General features: G+C 43.9%; 1 protein-coding gene across 5 annotated transcripts in view; it reads right to left on the bottom strand.

The window, feature by feature from the left end:
- Window positions 1–1,398: 1,398 nt before the first annotated feature.
- Window positions 1,399–24,278, bottom strand: part of LOC110505797 (F-box only protein 34) — a 28,612-nt gene continuing 5,732 nt past the window's right edge. For 3 of the 5 annotated variants that reach the window (XM_021585239.3, XM_090221135.1, XM_021585243.3), the window contains 2 exons: window positions 12,192–12,415; window positions 1,399–5,442 (listed from right to left, as the gene is read on the bottom strand). In XM_021585239.3, coding sequence (XP_021440914.3) covers window positions 2,847–5,442; window positions 12,192–12,292 — 2,697 coding nt within the window. In that variant the 5' untranslated portion in view covers window positions 12,293–12,415 and the 3' untranslated portion in view covers window positions 1,399–2,846. Of the gene's footprint in view, window positions 5,443–12,191; window positions 12,416–19,039; window positions 19,296–23,582; window positions 23,795–24,278 lie in introns of those variants that run through there. The other 2 variants (XM_021585244.3, XM_021585240.3) reach the window with 2 other exon arrangements.

Raw genomic sequence — 24,278 nt, 5'->3', positions numbered from 1 at the left:
CTCCTTTGCACCCCATTATTTCTCTCTCTACTTTGCACATTCTTCCACTGCAAATCAACCATTCTAGTGTTTTACTTGCTATATTGTATTTACTTCGCCACCATGGCCTTTTTTTTGCCTTTACCTCCCTTATCTCACCTCATTTGCATATAGACTTATTTTTCTACTGTATGTTTGCTTATTCCATGTGTTCCATCCATTGTTGTGTCGAACTGCTTTGCTTTATCTTGGCCAGGTCACAATTGTAAATGAGAACTTATCTTCAACTTGCCTACCTTGTTAAATAAAAGGTGAAATAAAAATTAAATAACCTTTATAACCTACTAGTGACATAGGTTGTTTAAAAAAAGGATTCATGCGATTTCTCTTCCATAAAAGTTTGCGTTGAACCAGAAGCATGTGTTAAGTGGAGTCAAGTGTTTTGTACAACTATGTTCAGATGTACTCAAGGGCATTAGTGTTAGCTGCACTGCAAACCCCAAACTATTGTAACCAGAAAAACAGGTTCCACAGTTGACAATCTGCTTTTACACAGCCAACTCAATTCTGATCTTTTTTTCCACTAATTTATGTGGATCAATTAGATCAGCTGTGAAAAAGATCTGTGATTGGTCAAAAAAAAAATAAGTGAAAAAATGATTCAGATTTAGGCTGTGTAAACCCAGCCATAGTAACCTTCGCTTGCTGGTAAATCTATTTATTTTGTATGGCAGGCAGGCAGGCACAGACTACAATGTGCATGAAATACACAAGGCCTGCTAGTACTCAGATTTAAAAGAGCTCTAACAAGTTTGGATTTAGATGATCAGCATCAAAACCACTGGCAACCACAATATATGAATGCATTTTATTGCCAAGCCTTAGTCATCCCCTGGTTGTGACTTAAGGCACCTGAAATAAATAAAAAAATTGCATATGACCATTTCAGGAGGCAGACAATCTGAACCAGGGTTGGACTTAACACCCTTTGTTTGGTACATTGCTTACTCAACTCACCTTCCCTTTTAAAATGGACAGTCCAGACCCTTTGAGAAAGCAATTTTTATATTAAATTATAAAATTGACCAGCAGTGAATCTCCCTCAACTGTTTGACATGACTAAATATCAACTTCCAGAAATTCATTTCCACAGCAAGGCATAGAATTCCGTTGTGCTCTTTTCCAACACACCTGGACCCTAACCAATTCCCCTCGCCCCAGTGAAAGGCAAGCAGACCAACCAGCTCTACAGTACAGACCTTAAGTTGTGAAGAACACAACATTGACAATTGAATGTTATTGAATGACCTCAAGATGTGATAAATGGAAAGGAGTGACATGTATGGCTGGAGTCCCTCCATATATTCATAAAGTCAATACTCACTAAAGAAAAATAATGAAAAAGGTAGGGTATGACAGTTAAAACCTCCGAATTAATGCGCTTTATTGGAAGTAAAATGCATTTACAGAGAATACAGCAGGAATATACAACAAAGTAAAAAAAATATATCTGGGAGCAAACTACTTTTAGAGACCATTATTTTTCCCATTTGTCATCAATCCTGATTCTTTTTCTTTTAGATCATGTCCAGTTAAAGTCATTGTAAAGAACAGAAACACTGAGGTGACATTTCCCATGTTTCCCTTCAAGAAGTTATAGCATTATAAAAAGAGGGATATTAATAACAAACTCGTCCCAAATGGCACTCTTTTTCCCTATATAATAACGCACTACTTTCGACCAGAGCCTTATGGGCCCTAGTCAAAAGTAGTGCATTATATAGGGAAGTGTGTGCCATTTCCAACACACATAAAAAAAAATGTTAGAGGAAAAAAAACTGCGAGCTGTAATAAGCATATGGGTTACAGACTGGGTTATACATCTGGGACCCACTGCAAAAAAAACACCCAATAATAATTCAGCAATATACACATGACAGGGTAAATACCTTTCTTTTTACCAAACTGAAGCTAATAAATGCATTCAAGTCAAGTCATAGATACTCGTGCTGCTCGTCACTCTTATTCTCCCTGTTTTTGATATAGGACTCTGTAGCACTATGTACAATGTAAACACAACCAGCACAGAACAAACTAGTTTCAATCAGATCCAAAACCAACAACAAAGCCTCTCTGACCCGGAGCCTGATATAGTGGAGTGGGGATATAGATTCCATTGCCCAAATGGCACCCTATTCCCTATATAGTGCACTACCTTTGACCAGAGCCCTGTGGGTGCCTTATATAGGGAATAGAGTGCCATTTGGGAAGCAACCGGGATATGGAATAGGGTTGATTCATATTTTGCATAAACCGAGGTCCTGCAGCCATGTATGTATTCACTTAGACAACATAACACACACTGAGTAAATCACTTGTGGGTGGGATACACTGCATAACATTGATAGGCTTTACCTTGACTAAAGTATCTATTCCAATGTAACGGTCGGTTGATGCATAAGGAAAGAGCTATGGTAAGGAGGGACACATTAAGCATCAACACTGAAGACAAATACTCATTAAAGCTCTTCTCTTCAACACACACTTATCAGAACCAGAGTTTATGCTTCAACCCAAAACATTGAAGCAAGTAAATAGAATACCCTGACAGAATCCTTTGAGGATTGAGAATTCTGACCACGGTTAAAGTGCTCACAATCTCAGAGGACCTGAGGGGTCAGAGGTTAGGGGTCAGGAGGGGGAAGTGGTAAAGGAAGAGATCCAGCGATTCCTCATCAGTATCAGCAACATGATTTCCCTCAAACTCCCCACAAATAAATGCACATATGGCAACAGACAGACATCAGCCCTAAGAAGAAAGGAAGTGCACAGAAGTCAAGTCAGTTCTCCTCCCATTGTCTGTACCACTACTCCTCAGAGACCTTCCTGGGTTTCTTATAGATTGGCATGTTGATACTATGGAAGGCGGGCACCCAGCGGTTGTCATGGAGACCGACGTTGCAGCCGGGCGTGTCTTTGTGGGAGCCATGGCAACACATCCAGTACCCGGGGCCGTAGGGTAGCGCCTGGCAGTAGGGCTTGTGGTGCCAGCGGCAGAGGGACACGTCTCCGCGCCCATTCCGCTTTTTACACTGCTTGCAGGGATCGTCTTTGTAGCGGGGGTCGCACACCCAGCGGGAGTCCGCGGGGCGCACGCCGTAGCTCTCCATGATGAACTTGAAATAGTGGCAGGTGCACTTGAGCGCAGCCAGGCTCTCTGTGGGCAGCAGGCAGAATATCTTGATGATGATGTGGTGAGGCAGGAAGGACATGTACTGCTGGGGTTCCAGAAGCAGCTGGATTTTAAAGCGCATCTCCAGGAACTCGTGAGACACCATGCGGCGCAGGGGGAAAGGCATTGTCTCACACCGGCTAACATCACTCCCCTCTCCCTCACTCACCGCCTCGTCCTCCTCTTTGGCCCAGTTCTCACTGTGCGATATGGGTTCAGGGAGTAGAGAAGTGATAGAAGGGTCACAGGGCTGAATCTTGGAGGGTTCTGCTGAGTCTCTGGTGGGTTTAGGGCTGGATTCCATTTCCTGGGGGGTGTGTGTGTGGGTGGGAGTATTGACTGTGTGTGGGAGTGTGTGTTCAAGTACCACCTGTGAGGGCAGAGTGTGTGAGAAGAACAGCATGCCTGGGAGGGGCTCCGCACACTGTAGTTTACTACTGCTCTCTGTACTGCTGGACCTGGCCTGCTCTGACAGGAGCTGGAAGTGCAGGTTCTGCCCAGACTCTACAGCCCTGTTCTTCTTCTGCTGCCCCGGGCCCTGGGCCTCACAGCGCTCCTCTGGCTCTCTGACGACAGAGGCGCCACACCCAGAGTCCATGCTGCGAGACGGAGAGGCTGAGTCAGAGGTGCTGGAAGCCAACTGGGCAGCTTCACGGCAGCTGCTGGGAGCTAGTTTGTCCGTGTGGCTGGTGTTTGCAGAGGGATAGCCAGCAGAGGGATAGCCAGCAGAGGGATAGCCAGCAGAGGGATAGCCAGCAGAGGGATAGCCAGCAGAGGGATAGCCAGCAGAGGGATAGCCAGCAGAGGGATAGCCAGCAGAGGGACTAACGTGGCGGTGCGGCACCCTGGTCGTCTCCTCTAGTCCATGGTGGGGCCCAGTGGGAGACTGAGGTGGTGGTGGCTGGGCTGAGATGGAGAAGGCATCTGCTCCTGCCAGCAGCACCCGGCCCACCCTCCTCCGCAGGCTGTTGTTGCGCGAGAGGCTGTTGTTGCGTGAGAGGTTGTTGCGCGTGAGGCTGTTGCGTGAGAGCTCTCCCCCAGATCTGGACCCTTCCCTTCTAACACTCTGGTGCTTCAGGCACTCTGACTCCAGCTTGGCCACCATGTCTGACACCTTTACACATTCTGCCTCATCGGTCCCCTGGGGGTTCTGGTCTGGGGCTCTGGGCTGCTGAGGCTCCAGGGTCAGTGACAGCCCCCTGGTTAAGGTAATGCTTGTGGAGCTCCGCAGAGACACAGGCTTAGAGTCCACCTGCTTGTCGCTGGCTCTCTGCTCCAAGAAGGCCACCAACTCCACCACAGAGAGAGCCTTGTCAGTCCCACTCACCTCCTTACCCTCTACCCTACACACCTGCTCCCCATCCACCCGTACAACCACCTCCCCACACTCAGGCACTCTGGGGCTCTCTCTGAGGCAGAGGGTCACCTCTACAGGGCTGTTCTCAGTGGGGCTCAGTGTCTCCAGGGCTCCGGATGACTGTCTCTCTCGGTCCTGGTGGTGCCCCTGAGACCCTGACCTCCTCCTGCGCTTGGCCACAGATCCACCCTCGTCCTCCCAGCAGCTCTTCATCTTCACAGACACGGTCCTCACCGGGCTGCTGCTCACCAAGTCCTCACCGGCCTCTCCATCGCCACCGTTCACCAGGCTTCCACGGCACTGGGGCGAGGCGAAGATGGCGATCTTCTCCTTGGTGTTGCCAGGCTTGATGACAGCCCAGATTTCCAGCGGTCCCTCTCTGTCCTCCCCTTCATAAGAGATTCTTAAGGAGGCCCCCTGGTTCTCAGAGCCTGTAGAAGAGGTGGTGCAGGTAGAGAGTAGCAGGGAGGGGGGGGTGTTGCAGGAGGTGGTCTTGGAGGTTTTACTCTGGGCCCAGGTGGCACTACTGTGGAATACATCCCCCTCGGACTCACTCAGCCTCGAGGTCTGCAGTCCACTGTCGCCGTGGTTATTATTACTGTTGTTGAGGTGGTTGGAGCCACTGTTGTCATTACTACAGCACTGCAGGGTGTTGGTGGATATGACACTGAGGGGGTAGCAGGCCGTACCCTGGCCTAGCCCGTTGCTTATCGGACCAATCAGGGCCACTGCTGGGCGCACCCCCCACACTGTCCTCTGTGACAGGACCCCCTGCTGGCTCACATGAAGGCCTCTCTGGCTGTCTTGACAGGACTCCAGGTAGATCTCTTTCTTCTGCAGTTTGGGGTGTTGCTTGAGATGCATGGCTGCAACCCTGGAACAGAAGGAAATGAATGAGTTACTGTGTTGCATGTGATGTGACCGTCTGACCAGGGGCCCGTTCAGGAAGATACAATGTCAGAGAATATTCATAGAAGGCAGAATAGCTATTTAAGTCAGCTCCAGTGATTATATTTGTATCTGACACATTCTGAACATTTTACTCTTGGCACGGAGATGCAGAAGGAGAGGAGACGAGGCCAGGAGGAGAACGTTTGCCGTGCCTGTGCCTAACAACCCCCCCGGCAAAACCTCCCTCATGAAAACACTAACAGTGGAAAAGTGTTGGGCTTGCCTTGAAGACTACTGTAGCTAGCCAGCCTACTTTAGATTGGCGTAAGATGCTTTCACTGCAATGGAAGTTAATAGGAATACAACTCTTAGATGGTGAAAACGTCTATCATACATGTCAGATTTCTATACTGGCCGATTTTATAACATGGGAAATGTTCCCTAGAATGAGCCATTGATGATATTGTTGCAATATTCCTAAGAGAAGTTTGTAATTTAACAGAGGGTCTAACACATTTCTCCTATTTGTCTGCCTCTTCAGTCCAGGGTGCATTGCATGGTGCAATTACAAATGTCAGACTCCACTGTGTGGTAACTCGATCTGCAGGTTGACCATGGTGAGATTGTAGAATCCTAAACTGATAGTGTAGTTTGTTAAGGCGATTTTACAGCTAACTAGCTACAGTTGAAGTCTGAAGTTTACATACACTTACATTGGAGACAAAAACTTGTTTTTCAACACTCCACACATTTCTTGTTAACAAACTCTAGTTTTGGCAAGTTGGTTAGGACATCTACTTTGTGAATGACAAGTAATTTTTCCAACAATTGTTTACAGACAGATTATTTCACTATCACAATTCCAGTGGGTCAGAAGTTTACATACACTAAGTTGATTGTGACTTTAAACAGCTTGGAGAATTCCAGAAAATGATGTAATGGCTTTAGAAGCTTCTGACATCATTTGAGTCAATTGGAGGTGTACCTGTGGATGTATTTCAAGGCGTACCTTCAAACTCAGTGCCTCTTTGCTTGACATCATGGGAAAAATCTAAAGAAAATCAGCCAAGACCTCAAAAGAAAAATTGTAGACCAAGTCTGGCTCATCCTTGGGAGCAATTTGCAAACGCCTGAAGGTACCACGTTCATCTGCACAAACAATAGAACAGAAGTATAAACACCATGGGACTACGCAACCGTCATACCGCTCAGGAAGGAGAAGCGTTCTGTCTCCTAGAGATGAACGTACTTTGGTGCGAAAAGTGCAAATCAATCCCAGAACAGCAAAGGGCCTTGAAGATGCTGGAGGAAACGGGTACAAAAGTATCTATATCCACAGTAAAACAAGTCCTATATCGACATTTCCTTGCTGAGCGGCCTTTCAGGTTGAAGCCACTGCTCCAAAACCGCTATAAAAAAGACAGACTATGCTTTGCAACTGCACATGGGGACAAAGATCGTACTGTCTGGAGGAAAAAGGGGTAGGATTGCAAGCAAGAGAACACCATTCCAACCGTGAAGTACGGGGGTGGCAGCATCACGTTGTGGGGGTGCTTTGCTGCAGGAGGGACTGGTGCACTTCACAAAATAGACGGCATCATGAGGGAAGGAAAATGATGTGGAAATACTGAAGCAACATCTCAAGACCTCAGTCAGGAAGTTAAAGCTTGGTCGCAAATGGGTCTTCCAAATGGACAATGACCCCAAGCATACTTTCAAAGTTGTGGCAAAATGGCTTCAGGACAACAAAGTCAAAGTATTAGAGTGGCCATCACAAAGCCCTGACCATAGAAAATTTGTGGGCAGAACTGAAAATGCGTGTGTGAGCAAGGAGGCCTACAAAACTGACTCAGTTACACCAGCTCTGTCAGGAGGAATGGGCCCGAAATGGCTACCCGAAATGTTTGACCAAAGTTAAACAATTGAAAGGCAATGCTACCAAATACTTCTGACCCATTGGGAATGTGATGAAAGAAATAAAAGCTGAAATAAATAATTCTCTACTATTATTCTGACATTTCACCTTCTCAAAATAAAGTGGTGATCCTAACTGACCTAAGACAGGGAATTTTTACTAGGATTAAAATGTCAGGGATTGTGAAAAACTGAGTTTAAATGCATTTGGCTAAGGTGTATGTAAACTTCCGACTTCAACTGTACTTCACATGCTTATATTAACTTTGGTAAAGAGAGCATTGTGGGTGTTGCTTTTCATGTTGCTATCAACATTATGACATAATGAAAATGTTAAGAAAAAACATTGTTCTCACATAGTGTTATGTAACACTAAATTATAGTAATGGGTGATTTTGGGTGGATTCTTCCTTCCTTTAATGCAGCCTGTTTCCTAAGCTTATCTATGAGAGATCTTTCATCCTAATGATAAGACAGGAAGAAGGAGCAGAGCCCCATGCCTTGGAATGGATAGCTCAGAACCAGGTGACCCTCTTGTTCACACTGCAGACAGTTTTAGTCCCAAATGGAACCATATTCCCTACATAGGGCTCTGGTCAGAAGTAGTGCACCATGGGTCCTGGTCAAAAGTAGTGCACTAAATAGGGAATAGGGTGCTATTTGGGACACATTAAGTGTCTTGGTCATGGAACAGCGTGTCACACTAAACCTAGACTGCTGTTCCCCCAGCCCATCCTCCCTCTGCTCTGACACAATGGGTGCAGAGCCTTCAAGTCAAGACACAGCTGGGCCCTAAAACAGGCCCTCTCAGCTGACCTAGCCTCTGATACACCCCTAACACACACACTAAATTCAAGGGCTTTATTGGCATGGGAAACATATGTTAACGTTGCCAAAGCAAGTCTCTCTCTCTCTGTCACAGACACACAGGACATGACTTCAAGCAGCCACAGTGGGACAGGACAGACAACAGACAGCAGACAGGCCCTAGTCCTCACAGCCTTACAGGCACAAGTGCATATAAGGCATTCTTCACTGCAGCCCTGGAACTCTGATAATGGGGGACAGAAAGGAGGGGAGGTGGGGCACATCACGTGACCAATTCAGGGATGGCATGCAGGGGTGGGGGAGGTGTTAGAGGGCAACGAGGTGACAGCAAAGGCACTGGCTGCTTCTGAAAACGGCACCCTATTCCCTATATAGTGCACTAATCTTGACCAGGGCCCATAAGGTACATAGGGAATCAGCTGCCATTTGGGATGCACACTGCTTTCTAGGGGTGGGGTTGGGTTGGCTTCATCTACTCATTGGCTAGCCGGTGAGTGTGTAAAGCAGTGTGTCAAGGAAAGAAAAATTGCAGCCCGTTGTTGTGTGTCCTTGAAAGGCCTGCAGTAGCCCTCGTCACTCTCCTCTCCTTTCTTCTCTCCCACCAGTCCCAGTGTTCTCACTGCTCTATGGAAACCGACAGAAGGAATTCATGTGTCAGGTCAGTATCACGTTGTGTGTGTGTGTGTGTGTATACACACGGGCAGTCACAGCAACAAGTTAAGAGTGGCACCAACATCAACATGGCTCATATATCTCCATGGCAGCAACTACACTAAGACTTGCACTACTGGCACAATACTCCAACTTTCACTTCCTGGTTTCAATGAAGACACTGCCTTGGCAGCACTTAAGCAGGCAGGAGGCTCAGCTTTCAAGCCAGGGCAAAGATTGTGTTCTTCATTAACCCAGATAAACCAGACTAATTCACCATGTCCCAACAGTCTGTTTCTGCCATTGTCATGACAACTCCTTGTTATTCATTGTCATGGCAAACAGGGGGTGTGTATGCCTGGAGAGGAGCAAACTCAGGAGTGTATTATTCAGTGAGGTGAAACATTCAGAAACCTTGCAAATAGAAATGTAAGGAATAGAGATACTGAAATGACTCCCTATTCTAGATGACAGAATTGTGTGTTCTACACAATATACTTCCATGTGAATGTTTTGTAACGTTGTAGTTGCACCCTCCTAAACAGGCCCCTGGTCTGGCTCGCCAAGTTTTACTGTTGCTTATTATTACACAACCTGGCCAGAAGAGACACTTCCCTTCCCAGCAGTGTTCAGACCCTACAGAGGCCGCGCCTCAAATGGCACCCTATTCCCTATATAGGGGTCTTGTCAAAATGAATGCACTATATAGGGACTAGGTGCCATTTGGGGGACTCCCCCTAGACATTTCTCAATTACTTGGACTGTGCCTAAAACATCAGCGCTAATGGCAATTTGAGGGAAAAGTCTAACGTAGCGTTAGGTAAAAAGAAAACAAGCGGTCTGAAGTGAAAAGCACAACAGAACTGGCCCTGGGTAGACTGGGGGGTGAGTCATGGGCTCTGATGGGGTGAGCTCATGGATGAACTCAGCGAAAGAGAGCAGCTTCAATTTAACAACCTTTTTTCACTCTCTCTCCTTCCCTCTTTCAAGAGTCCATGACTTCTTCAGCATGGGGCGCTGCCAGGGAACTGATCCAACTTCAAATGTATGAAGTCACATGAGGGTCTATGTCCCAAATGGCACCATTCTCCCCATGTAGTGCACTACTTTTGACCAGAGACCTATGGGACCTGGTCAAATGTAGTGCACTATATACGAAATAGGGTACATTTGGGACAAACCCGAGCAATCAGTCTGAGGCTCTGCCTGCTGCAATTATGGTGTAACATCACATCATGTTCTTCCTGAGGCGAGGCAGGGAGCTAGTGGGCTTCAGACCTGGGTTCAAATACTACTCTTGGGCTGAGGCAGCCTGAAGCACAGCACAGGCCTGTGTCAAAGACATGGGTCGTCATTTACATACGAGGTAAACAATATACTTTTCTGGCTAGGTAAACAAACCCCAAACAAATAAAGCTGTACGATTGACAAAATATCTCATTTCTATTTTTTGGCCCAGATACTGCAATTATGAATTGGGTGACATCGCAATTCCATCAGACATGGATAAAACAAGTGTCAGGGCAGAGATCATCACTTCTGACATGAATGAATACATTCTGTGCTAAATTAATACAAAGCCAAATTAAACAAATCCTTTCCAACATCGTTATTGGCTACAGATAAGATGACACCTACACCCCCAAACATGTTGTTTGGAGGTACACCACTAAAAATCTGAAAATAGATTTAACATGATCAAAGTAGTGTGTTATAAGCACAGCAATTATTAATTGATGAATAACATGAGTTCTTAATTCCTATTTTACCATTATGAGTTCTGAAATAACCTAATAATTATTTATTCAGGCACCCATAGGCTGCAGATGGAATAGGAAGCTTATGAATGTGTAATTATGTACAAATAAACTCAATCATTATAATTAAAATGATAAAAGTCAAAGTGCCAAAAACATGAGTCTTGTCCAGTCATTCAATGTGACATGTTTCAACTTCTCCCTTAAATTTTGTTATAGTGTTGGAATGGCGACTTGGGAGAAACATGTGCGAGAAGGAATCTTGCATCTCCTGTCCAGCTTGTTTATAATCTTCCTGAAGCCGTCTTTGCTGGCTGTCAATAGGAAACATGTCTTTGGCTATGTGATAGGCTCAGTGATTTCTATGCATCTACGGGATGTTTTTCGTAGAGAGTTAACACTTCAAAATGCATTGGCAATCAATGCCTGTTTAACGCAGGTGGCTAGTTGTGGCTGATGGGCTTTGCTGCTATTGGGCACTTGTTTTAACCATGCAATTGAGGTAAATTAGAGGATGGTCATACTTTAAAATTATTGACTACATTTGTCGTATTGCCTCGTTGTCACCACAACCGGGGCACTTTTTTGCACAACACATGCATTTGTTTGACATCGGTGTGCCTGTAGCAGAAATACTGTCATACCACTGAAGACGCGCCATACTGAAGTTCTCGTTAGCACGCATGTTTTCCACGACAAACTGAGGTAAAGACAGAAGTGAAAACCCAGACACGGGGCTATAAAGCTGAATCCGTTTAGAACGTTTTCACACCACCAAATATGGTAGTGAGAGGAAGTCCAGTCGCAGGTAGTGGGAGAGGATGGAACTAGGTGAAACTGGGCCGTCATTCTGCAAATGTTATTATCTGTGAAACATCTGATCTCAATCATTTTTTCTGTTCCCAAAACTAGAATCTGTTACAAACACAGTGCACTGTTTTATTGACTTGACACTTTGCCAAAGTTATTATTATTATTGTTATTATTTGTTAAAGGAGTGCAAAGTCTAATTGAGTTTGTGCACACTTCAGAGAGGCGCTCCCTAACAGAAATATAAAAATACATGCTACAACGCACCAATAAGATATCGCTAGCTTGTGCTTGGCCCACCTACTTGCTTGTTCTGCCCACTATGCTTCATTTGCTCCCACTGTAAACGCCACAGATGAACAATCTTGAGTTGGTTATAAATATCTTTGACTGTACTGTCTGTCTTTGGTAAAGGCCTTTCTCTCCTCACCAGCATCTAAGCGCACGCTTTAAGCGGGGACGCTTGTGATTGGTCAGCATCCACTATGTATGTAGAGTGAAAGGAGTCTAACGCATCTCCTTAGAGAACTAGATCTACAGTACCTCCATTAACAGAGTGTCAATGAAGAAAAATCTCATGTCAATATCGCAATGAATTCGATTAATCGTGCAGCCCTACAAATAAAGTATGAATTGTAGCCTTACTCGGCCATAAACTACTTTAAACATAAGGAGCCAGGTATGTCATTTGGGGGAGCTGTCCCTTTAACAATGCAGTAGGTAAGTAGAGTGGTGATTTGTGTGTGTGTGTGGGGGGGGGGGGGGGGGTTACCTCCAGGCTGACTGCAGCAGGTTGGGTGGTGGTTTCCTAGGTTCCCTGTGAGAGGCGGCAGTAGTGCTGCAGTAACTCATAGATTCACATCTCTCAGGCATTCCCTCCAGTCCAGTGAGACTGGTGTTGCAACGGACGATTCTCTCCCGTCTTCTCCCACAACCCCCTGGTCGTCTGCAGGCCACAATCTGAGGAGTTTACAGCTCAGGGTCCCACCCAACACACTGTAGGGAGACAGGTACAGGATGTCCAGTTTATTACACAGTTCAGTTTCAGACCACCTTGCCTAGGAAGGAACATGGCTGCGTGTTATGCCGACATAACGACAATTAAATTATCCAACAATCATAAGTGAATAACCCTGGCCTCCCAAGAACAATGATCTGAAGAACTGCCAAAGTCAATGAGCCCAGGGCCGATTCAGAAGCAAACACTTCATGACAGAACGCAGCCTGACAGATTGACAGACCAGTTGCAACAAGTAAATATACTAGCAAAATACACAAAAAAAATATTGTTGTTCTACTGAATGAATGGCTTATGGGCAATTCCACAGTAACATAATTACAGACTCCGTAGTACTTTGTAAATTGTTCAAAGAAAATGTCCAAAACATTTACTGGAAGAACTGTGCAGATGCAAAGTTGGGTAACAGAATTAATGTCAAATCTCCCTCAGTTTACTTATGAGACCACGGTTTCCAAAAACTGTTAAAAAAGGTGCACTATGCAGAAATTGCTCCGCCATTTCCTGGTTGCAAAACTTCTAATAGTCTGCCTAAAACAAGCATAGAGAATGTAGATAATCATTGTACCATCTAAATCGGTGTGAAATATATTTTCAACAGCCAAAGATAGTATTTTCATCTGTTTGAAGCTGGTAAAAGTAAAAAAGCAGCATAAACCTAACTTAACAGGAAGCATAGAAATAAAGAACAGAACAGATCTACCACTTCTTAGACTTTCTTTCAGTGAGATTTACAGTTCTATAACTCAAATATCTATGTTAATCTGGTCTGGGTCGCCCAAAAAGTTACATATTGCAGCTTTAAACATCTACTCCGCAATAAGATTCAAAAGATATTTGCAGAAAGAATGAGGGATCAGTTAGGACATGACACCCTGAGTTAGTAAAAAAAACATGTTATTGAACTACAGTAGGTAGTGAATTTACATCTGGTAACGGAATTACATCTGTACTATATAGAAATTCATCATTATGGATAAGTATATCATTCTCGTCATGGTGATGTATCCTGAATAGGTACACAAAAATGGTAGAAATATGCAATATCCTTCTGTATGTTTGAGTATTATTCTAAACACGGGCTATTTTTCTAATTAGTTCCGCCCCCAAACAAGACAACATTTGGTTGGTCCTGACCAGACCAAATCAGAATCAGATGTCTATGTTTGGACATCACAGTAAACTGCATTGTTGGTTAAGGGCATGTAAGTAAACATTTCACTGTAAGGTCTACTACACCTGTTGTATTCAGTGCAAGTGACAAATAACATTTGATTTGTGTAAAGAACAGTAGATATATTCAGTAAAGTACATTACTGTACTCTACAGTACTCTAATTCTTTACTTCACTGTAATGTTCTGTGCGGTACTTCTCTACAATGCCAGTGGAAGGGAGGACAGTAGCAGCTGACCCAACTCTGGTTTGTGACTACTTTGATTTCCCATTGCAGTAATTCCATAACATTTGGTAACAGATTCACTTAATAATTCATAAACATAACAATTATCACACTAATTGGTAGGTCTACCTTTAATTGTTACTTCTGTGCACGTTCATTATCCTCCCTCATGCGGGAGAGAAATGTAAAAATATCAGAAAGATGTGGGTTTTTGGTAATGGAGTTACAAGGCACACGGCAAAGTTTCTTAAACTTACAGAAGGCAAATCATTTATCCAAAACTAAATATGTGTCGATATCAGTTGGAAGGGGTCTTCAACATTAATGTTTATGTATTTCTAATACCATTTATATATATTTACATACCATACATACCATACATATACATCTTTTAAAAAAAAGAAAAACCTTTAACTTTCATTTGACACGCTCCTATGAACTTCACATGTTGGAGCTCATGGCTCCTTTAGATTGAAATGCCCTTATTAAGTAATGCAAACCTGGCACTTCTAACAAAAACAGACAAAAGGAAAAAAAACAGATGCCTTTACATGGTTTACAAGGCATTTTTGTGGTTTAACCACCTTTGTATTGAATTCCCTCAAAACAACAAAGATGTGGCTGTGCATCAAATTATTTCCCCCCTTCAACATAAGTCAGAGATCAAACCAAAATGACAGTTTGTAATATTCATTAGCAGTCATTGACGACTTAAACACAGCAGCCTACATTTAGCCTGTCCTTGTAGTAAACTCTGTAGCTTTGTAAAGACAAAGCAAAAGTATTGAATCCAGTCCAAATGCTCATACAGTATAAATGAACTGAAGGCATGGGCTTCAGTTCAAACTAAGCCAACATTGAAATGGAAACATGCTCACTCTAAGGTTGCATCCTAAATGGGATCCTATCTACTCTCTATTAGTACACTACTTTTGACCAGGGTCCATATGGCACTGGTCGAAAGTACTGCACTATACAGGGAATAGGGATGCCATTTGGGATATTCAATTAAGCCCTTCCCCCATTCTAATTCGTAGGCTGGGGAAAAACAAGCGCCCAGTTTGTTTTCAAAGAGATATGTCAGCCATGAAGACCAGATAAGCCTGAACAAAAGCTGCTTTGGGAACAGTGGAACAGTGACCAGCCAGGGGACTGAGGGGACAGAGGGGAGGGGAAACCTGCTCTGCTTACCATCCACTTGGCTAGCTAAAACACAAGACCATCAGTCACTGAGGGACATGCTTGCACCTCTTGTACACAATGATAATTAAGACTACTGGCCTCATTCCTTTATTTCAGTATTATCTTTTAGCCCAGCACAAGTATTTTCAGCACCAATGTGCATATCATATCAAATCACCCTCCTTTTCGTCATGGACTACTGTCCCTGCCAGGGTGGCTGGATAAGGGTGGAAAACAAGTTAAATTCCTAAATGTTTGGTTACATTCGAGGGTCAGTACTGGACATGTGATCCTGCATGCTTGCACAATTGTATCTGTTGAGAACCCTGATAAAGAACTGATGTAGCCTAGCAAGCCTACAACATTTGCGTTCAATTAACAATAAAAACATGTCCAGCTAGCATGTTAAATCAATAACATCCACATATTTACACATGGGTGATGGATACGAGGCAGGCTGAGGAAACACCACTTTCAAGTTATGATTGATTAGACACTGGCCAATAGTAAGCAGAGAGTTAAGGCTATATAGACCAGAGGGAAAACAGAACACTGGTCCATTGAATGTTTTTCAGCACATCGAAGCAGAGAGAGGGGTCTGAGCTGGATACAGAAGAAAAAGTGCAACAAAACAAAAGTCTCTGTTGTCTGAAGGACGACAAACTAGGCTACTTCCACAGCGCGTTCCAGCAAAGTCTGCTAGAAAATGCATCTCTGTACAGTTGTGGACAAAAGTTGAGAATGACACAAATATTCATTTTCAAAGTTAGCTGCTTCAGTGTCTTTAGATATTTTTTCAGATACTACTATGGAATACTGAAGTATAATTACAAGCATTACATAAGTGTCAAAGGCTTTTATTGACAATTACATGAAGTTGATGCGAAGAGTCAATATTTGCAGTGTTGTCCATTCTTTTTCAAGACCTCTGCAATCCGCCCTGGCATGCTGTCAATTAACTTCTGGGCCACATCCTGACTGATGGCAACCCAGTCTTGCATAATCAATGCTTGGAGTTTGTCAGAATTTGTGGGTTTTTGTTTGTCCACCCACCTCTTGAGGATTTACCACAAGTTCTCAATGGGATTAAAGTCTGGGGGGTTTCCTGGCCATGGACCCAAAATATCAATGTTCTGTTCCCCGAGCCACTTAGTTATCACTTTTGCCTGGCAAGGTGTTCAATCATGCTGGAAAATGCATTGTTTGACACCAAACTATTCCTGGATGGTTGGGAGAAGTTGCTCTCGGAGGATGTGTTGGTACCATTCTTTATTCATGGCTGTGCTCTTAGGCAAAATTGTGAGTGAGCCCACTCCCTTGGCTGAGAAGTAAAGGGATGCTTTACTCTTGGTATGACACAGAACTGATGGTAGCGCTCACCTTGTCTTCTCCGGACAAGCTTTTTTCCGGATGCCTCAAACAATCGGAAAGGGGATTCAGAGAAAATGACTTTACCCCAGTCCTCAGCAGTCCAATCCCTGTACCTTCTGCAGAATATCAGTCTGTCCCTGATGTTTTTCCTGGAGAGAAGTGGCTTCTTTGCTGCACTTCTTGACACTAGGCCATCCTCAAAGTCTTCGCCTCACTGTGCGTGCAAATGCACTCACACCTGCCTGCTGCCATTCCTGAGCAAGCTCTGTACTGGTGGTGCCCCGACCCCGCAGCTGAATCAACTTTAGGAGACGGTCCTGGCGCTTGCGGGACTTTCTTGGGTGCCATGAAGCCTTCACAACAATTGAACCGCTCTCCTTGAAGTTCTTGATGATTCAATAAAAGGTTGATTTAGGTGCAATCTTATTGGCAGCAATATCCTTGCCTGTGAAGCCCTTTTTGTGCAAAGCAATGACGATGGCACGTGTTTCCTTGCAGGTAACCATGGTTGACAGAGGAAGAACAATGATTCCAAGCTTCCAGTCTGTTATTCAAACTCAATCAGCATGACAGAGTGATCTCCAGCCTTGTCCTCGTCAACACTCACACCTGTGTTAACGAGAGAATCACTGACATGTCAGCTGGTCCTTTTGTGGCAGGGCTGAAATGCAGTGGAAATGTTTTTGGGGGTTTCAGTTAATTTGCATGGCAAAGAGGGACTTTGCAATTCATCTGATCACTTCATAACAGTCTGGAGTATATGCAAATTGCCATCATACAAACCGAGGCAGCAGACTTGAAAATTAATATTTGTGTCATTCAAAACTTTGCCATGACTGTAGGGTGCAGGCCTACTATTGAGAAAACATTAAATGACCTCATTTTTCAGTCAGACACACAGAATCACTCGCCGTGCACAGACAAACAATTTAGGACAAAGGGTGGGGGGGACAAGCAGGAAATACAGAATTCTCAATTGTGGATTTCTGAAAACCAGGGATTTTATTGAAAGTTCCCAGACTGCAGTGCTAGGAGTCACTACAGAGTCACGACACACCCAGGCTGTGTCGCAGCCTGCAGCGAGTAGGAGACACGAGGCCGACACACAATTAGCCCAGTATCGCCTGGGTTAGGGGAGGGTTTGGACGGCTGATGTCCTTGTCCCACCTCACTCGAGCGACTACTTGTGGCGGGCCAGGCGCATGCATGCGGCCTTCAGTCGCCAGCTGTACGGCGTTTCCACCGACACATTGGTGTGGCTGGCTTCCGGGTTAAGCGAGCAGTGTGTCAAAAAGCAGTGCGGCTTGGCGGGGGTCGTGTTTCGGAGGACGCATGGTTCCCGACCTTCGCCTCTCCAGAGTACGTACGGGAGTTGCAGCGATGGGAAAAGACTAACTACTACTTGGATATCACGAAAAAGGGGTTAAAAAAAAAAGGTACCCAAAAAATTTGAGGTGAAAGGGAGACAGAGTAGGACTTTAAAGATCCAACGTTTTTAATTTTTACTGTTGAAAAGCGATCTCAAGTATAAATACAGTGAAGTACACACACTAAGGGAAACAAATATATTTTAAACAAACTAGTGTTTAGACAACTGCAAACTTCAAGGAATTGGTCTGATAGGAAGTCGTGATGTCATCGGAAAGGCCAGCTCCCACCACTTGTGCCATGTCATGAATTTCCCTGAACCACCCATTTTGTTGTGTAAATCAGCTGTTAAATGAGGCGAGAAAGAGACTGAGTGAGTGACATTAAGTTCACCACCTCCCATTAAACTGATTGGCTTAAAATGACAGGTTTTTGAGGAAGTAAACCGCTGCTGCTTGTGGAGGTGCTAAAGGTTATTGCACATGACATGATTATACTCGTCTTGCAAATACACTTTTAGCCCAAACTTTGTACTTAGGACTGGCCTGTGATTAACAAGTCAATTGTCTGCGAGAGGAGCTGATGGATTCAAAGGCTGTTTTTGCCATGACGGAAGTCGGCTTTTCAAAAAGTGTTACAGCAGTTTGCTAATTTGTAGTTAAACTTTTCATACGGTGCAGTCCCCACAACGTGTTGGATGATGAAGACCAATGAGCTAATTGACAAAGCTTCTTGTCGAACAACATTCTGAATTGTGATTGTTGTATAATAAATGATTCTGTTGAGCATTGCTCTTGCTGCGTATTCATATGGTTGTACTCTAACTAGTTCTCCGAAGTGCTTCTACTCAACGTTAGGTTTTTCCTCATTTTGTCAGTTGTGGTTTGTGACCAAACTACTAGGCTAAGTAAATCAAATGACCTTTGTTTTATTGGTCACATACACGTATTTAGCAGATGTTATTGCGGGTTTAGCGATATGCTTGCAAATATGCTTGCAGGTTTCTCAGAGTAGGAGTGAAAATCTAAGCTCAGTTTTGCCTTTTAAAAGCATAATGAATAAGACATGATCCTTAAATTAGCACTTCTACTCTAAGCCACTTTCTGGGAGCGGGCCAACAACAGAACTTGATAACACCACACTATGCTTAAAATGCTCAATCAAAATATAATTGGATTGATCCAGAATTTACAACCCAGAATAAATTAAACTGGAACTAGGCCTATTGTCATTTCACTGAGCAAGAGAGAGAGACTATTTGAGAGAGAGAGACTAACTTACATGGTTCCTGAAGAGGCGTTTTCTATTTAGCTAGAATCCTTGCAACTCAACGTTTCTCTGTTGCCCATTGCCCTGTGGCCTGCATGCCTAGGGCACAGCACCAGTGTAGACTAGAGTATGTGGGTGTATGTATGCATGCACAGGAGTTAACCTAAAGCTAGTAAAGTGCTAACTGAAATTCTTCCCAACCTTCCCCATACAGCACAGCATTGCAGCACGTGGTTAAAGAGAAAGCTTCACCTAAACAGCTGTCATTGGCCACCACAGAGCTGGGCCCCAGCGTCTCCACTTAGACACGTGTTGCTGTCTAGGAGGAAATAAAGCATTGCAGCCAATTGGCTGCCAGGACTCTCTTATGTCTATATACGGATAATCAATAGTTTTGTAGAGAGAACGGGTCTCCTCTCCACTGACTCCTGATTATGTTGGGTAGGTGTCAGATTCTCTCCTGCTACTCCACTCAACTTATGCAACATGTGCCCCCGCATACACAAGTAGGCCTACACACTCTATAAATACACACAAACACCCTACTGAGCCAAGCCAACGCACCAGTCCCATAACTGGGACAAGACCAAAGGGGAAAAAGGACACCCTGAATGACACCGAAGCCCACAGAGAAGAGCAGAATCTCCTATGTCAGCAGCAGAAGGAGCTCAGACTGGCCACATTCTGATCCTGCTGCAGCAGCATGTCCCTATGGACACAGGGAGACACTAAAAAGTTACAAGCTCCACTCCATTGACCTACGTAAATGCGTGTAGGCTTGAGCGGTATACCGGGGCATTTGGAAAAAGCCACAAGATGGTTTTTCAATACAGTCCAAAGCATTTGAAGTTTGTCCCAATACATATTAATATGTGTAGCTACTTTAAATACCTGCAGTCAACTTGTGCAATACGTTAGGAGATAAAGCAGATTGTGTTCATTTCACATTATGAAGCTTACCGTAGTTCCCCAGAACAGTTGAGCCAGTCACGTGTTTGTTTGTAAATAGCACAACGGGAGAAAGCGGTAGCTGGTAAATCCATAGTGTTCTATATGTATCAGCAGTCTGCTTTGCTGCACACATGAGGTGATGAAGTTACACTTGTATGCAAGTCGCTACTAAATGTTTGCCATTAGATACACTACATGACCAAAAGTATGGACCCCTGCTCATCAAACATCTCATTCCTAAATCATGGGCATTAATATGGAGTTGCCCCCCCTTAGCTGCTATAACAGCCTCCACTCTTTTGGGAAGGCTTTCTACTAGATGTTGGAACATTGCTGCGGGGACTTACTTCTACTCAGACCTCACTTTGTGCACTGCGGTATTGTCATGCTGAAACAGGAAAGGGCCTTCCTCAAACTCTTGCCATAAAGTTGGAAGCACAGACTCGTCTAGAATGTGATTGTATGCTGTAGCGTAAAGATTTCCCTTCACTGGAACTAAGGGGCCTAGCCCAAACCATGAAAAACAGCCCCAGATCATTATTCCTCCTCCACCCAACTTTACAGTTCGCACTATGCATTGGGGCAGGTAGCGTTCTCCTGGCATCTGCCAAACCCAGATTTGTCTGTCGTACTGCCAGATGGTGAAATGTGAATCATCACTCCAGAGAACTGCTCCAGAGTCCAATGGCAGCTTGGCATTGTGCATGGTGATCTTAGGCTTGTGTGTGGCTGCTCAGCTATGGAAACCCATTTCATGAAGCTCCTGATGAACAGTTATTGTGCTGACATTGCTTCCAGAGGCAGTGTTGCAACCAACGACAGAATTTTTACACTACATGCTTCAGCGGTCCCATTCTGTGAGCTTGTGTGGTTTACCACGTCGCAGATGAGCCGTTGTTGCCCCTAGACATTTCCACTTCACAGTTGACTAGGGCAGCTCTAGCCTGACTGAAATTTTACAAACTGACTTGTTGGAAAGATGGCATCCTATGACAGTGCCACATTGAAAGTCACGGAGCTCTTCAGTAAGGCCATTCTACTGCCACTGTTTGTCCATGGCGATTGCATGGCAGTGTGCTCTATTTTATACACCGGTCAGCAAAGGGTCTGGCTGAAATAGCCGAATCCACTAATTTGAAGCGGTGTCCACATACTTTTGTATTACAGTGTATCTAATAATGGGGTTTCTGTTAGAGCTCTTTAGTTCTGTACAGTTGCCATTTTTCCCTGTGCTTCTTACTAGTGTTTTCCCCTCCTCCGTTCTTCTCTCCTCTGCTCATGGTACACATAAATTTTTTCTGAAGGAGCAGTAGTGTCACGACTTTGTTAATTTGCACAATATGTCTCATTCACTTTAGATGGAAAATGTCCACACTCACCGAAAATGAGATTTGGTAACTACTAGCTATACTTAAATCGGTTTTCGCTTGTTAGCATTTAGCTAATAGCATTTGTGATTTCACTATTAGTTTGTGCTAATTTTGTTAGCATTTGGTGTTTTCTTGTATGCTATGCCGGTAAGTAATACCGTAAATCCTGAGATGAGAGAAGGACGGTATCTGGATACCACACAAGCCTATGTGGGAGGAGTTGGATTTTTGGAGTAGCGGACATCTTTTGGTAACATGATATCCTCGCCGGTCCCATTTACAAGGGGGCGGGGGGAATAGCTTGCTGGCAGCCTGGCTAAAAACATTGCAATCTAGCTAGCCTTTTTAGCTTGCCACATCTCCATGTGAAATAAATCTGATTTATAAAAATGTAAAAAAGATATGCCCCGTCAAATATACTTATTTTCCCAGTTTGATATGCTGCTTGTGTGTTGATTCCCATAGCGGCTAAAAATAGAACATGTTTGGTCAGAGAAAAAGTCACATGACAAGCTAGTTGGCTACAGCAGGTTCAAACATTTCACAATAGCCTGTAATCACTAGTTATTACTTCTAAACAAAATACATTTTGGGGTTCTCTTGTTGTCTTCTCATTTGTGGTGAAAGCAAAAGTAGTGTCCTCCCTTGCTAGGAAGTTGACTAAACACTGCAAGCTTTAGCTTCTTACATCGCCTTGTGAAATAATCCAATTTAAAATGAAATATGCCCTAGCAAATATTCTTATACTTGCCAGTGTAAACTACAACATTATCCTAATTTGATATGCTGATTCAATGTATTCACTCGCATATCAGCTACAAATAGAATGTCATCCCTTTTAGTCACAGAGAAGAAAAAAAGGCACATATCTGTTTTAGCCTAAAGTAACATTATCACCTCAAAACAACATATTTGGGGGGATTCTATAAGGTTGAGATGTAGTTTGGTTTATTATCTGAGCAGTCGCTGAGACTCAAAAGGTAGAAGAAAACGGCGTCAAATGCCGGAGCGTATTTTTTGTGTGACAAAACCACATTGCCGTCGGTCCAGTCTACGTATTCTCTGTCGATGCTTTAAGGAGACTTTTCTGACCAGGATCCAATTGACAGCCCAACTAGCCAAATCTAAAACTGACCCTTACATTAGGCTAACCCTAACATTAACCAAACCCAATTTTAACCAATTTGGAAATTAAATATAGGTTTGCACGTCAGCCACGTAGCCTTTCCCATAAATGCATGGCTGCCCTCTCCTTTCATAAGGCACTTCCTTCACCTGAACCTACTGGGGTTTTCCATTCAAATACAATAGCACTTTAAAACACACCCGGGAAGAGGGGTGCGGCTGCCTGACTGCCTGTAATTCGTATACAAAGCTATTTCCATACCCAAGCACTTGTGGACGAGCGCTGTTGAAATACCTTTTGAGGCGATTTTCTAATCTAGTGGTGTACAGGACAGTACATCCAAAACACTGAAACATCAAGCCCCAACTATAAAATCAGAAAACAACCAGAGAGAAAGCTGCTTTCGTTTAATATATTTGGACCACTAACAAATCAGCGCTTTCCTACTCTTAGTATCAATCTATCATAACCAAAACACCTCGTAAAGAAAGAAGTTCAACCAACATTTCACTGCTCGTGACTCCATTGAATAGAGCATCCTGATCACTGACTGACCAGTAACAGTTGTGCAAGGATCTGTTATGTGTTCCATCCAGGCTAAGTACAGAGACATCCATGATACTCTCAACATTCCACATACTGAGTTAGTGTGCTGCACAGCATTTGTAACACAAGTGCTGTCCTGTCGGAAGAGTAACATGGCACACAAGACCTTTGATTTGGGGGTTCTCTCTCTCAGCAGCATGAGTATGTCATAGCATACAGACTCAGAAATAATCTCAAGACTTCAGCTGGCAACAACCCATTAACTTAACCTATTGTTGATCAGTTGCTACATGTTAGCTGGGGCCTGGGCCAATAAAGCCATTAGCTCAGTAAGGTCCGTCTAAAAATAGGGAAATATTAGGTAAACCAACACACAATTTGACTACTATAAAATCAGATCTCCTCAAAAGCTCAAACAAGAATATCCATATTTTTTTTATGATTAGGCTTTTCAACATAGAGTAGATTTCTATTTCAATGTCAATGCTCTAGTTACACATGCAGCCTATGAATAACACCATTGCAGGCATACATATGCCCACAGAAACAGAGGACCTCTTACCTAACAGGTCTTGAATTCCACACCTCTACTAAGAAGTTCACAGCGATTCAGTAATTACTTCAGGAGGGCCTGTGAAGGGCCTATGAGTAGCTAGCTTTCCAGAGCCTAAAGTGTCTGTGTATTCCCTCCATTGCCAAGCACAAGGCTTCAGCTCTGACACCACCAGACCAGGAATGGCAACAGCCTCATCTATCTCACCCTGCCCATTGGATAGAAACTCATCAGGGGAATGGGAAACATATGCTGCCGAGTTACAGGCAGAGGATACGGACATGACCTACGCTACAAGACAGAGCAAACCAGTTGCGTTACGTCAAGACTGGGCAACTTTTATTTTTTTTCCACTGAGAAACTGGATATAGGCTATCAACACACCTTGTACAAACAACGACCATCCCTGTTTCTTTTGGCTTAGTGAATTCCTTCCTATCTGGCCCTTTGAGACAGTCGCACAGCATTTAATGATTCACAGTTCTATGCTATAGCCTTTCTTGTACTACAGTAATCTGGAAGCCCACCATACAGTTGGTCTGTCTGTATGTCTTTGTGGCAATTGTGTAGCCTAATGTCAAAGCATGTTTCAAACCTTTCAGTCACACACCATTCAGTTCTCCTACTTAAACTGAGCTTTTTCTTTATTACAGTACAATTACCATAGTGTTTCTGTATGTCCCAAAACACAGGCATTCTCTTCCA

Source organism: Oncorhynchus mykiss, chromosome 25 (genome assembly GCF_057628025.1).
Source record: "Oncorhynchus mykiss isolate SJ-2025 chromosome 25, ASM5762802v1, whole genome shotgun sequence".
NCBI classification, from domain to species: Eukaryota; Metazoa; Chordata; class Actinopteri; order Salmoniformes; family Salmonidae; genus Oncorhynchus; species Oncorhynchus mykiss.
The sequence above is the reverse complement of the archived record's forward strand: the minus strand, read 5'-3'. Positions and strand labels throughout refer to the sequence as shown.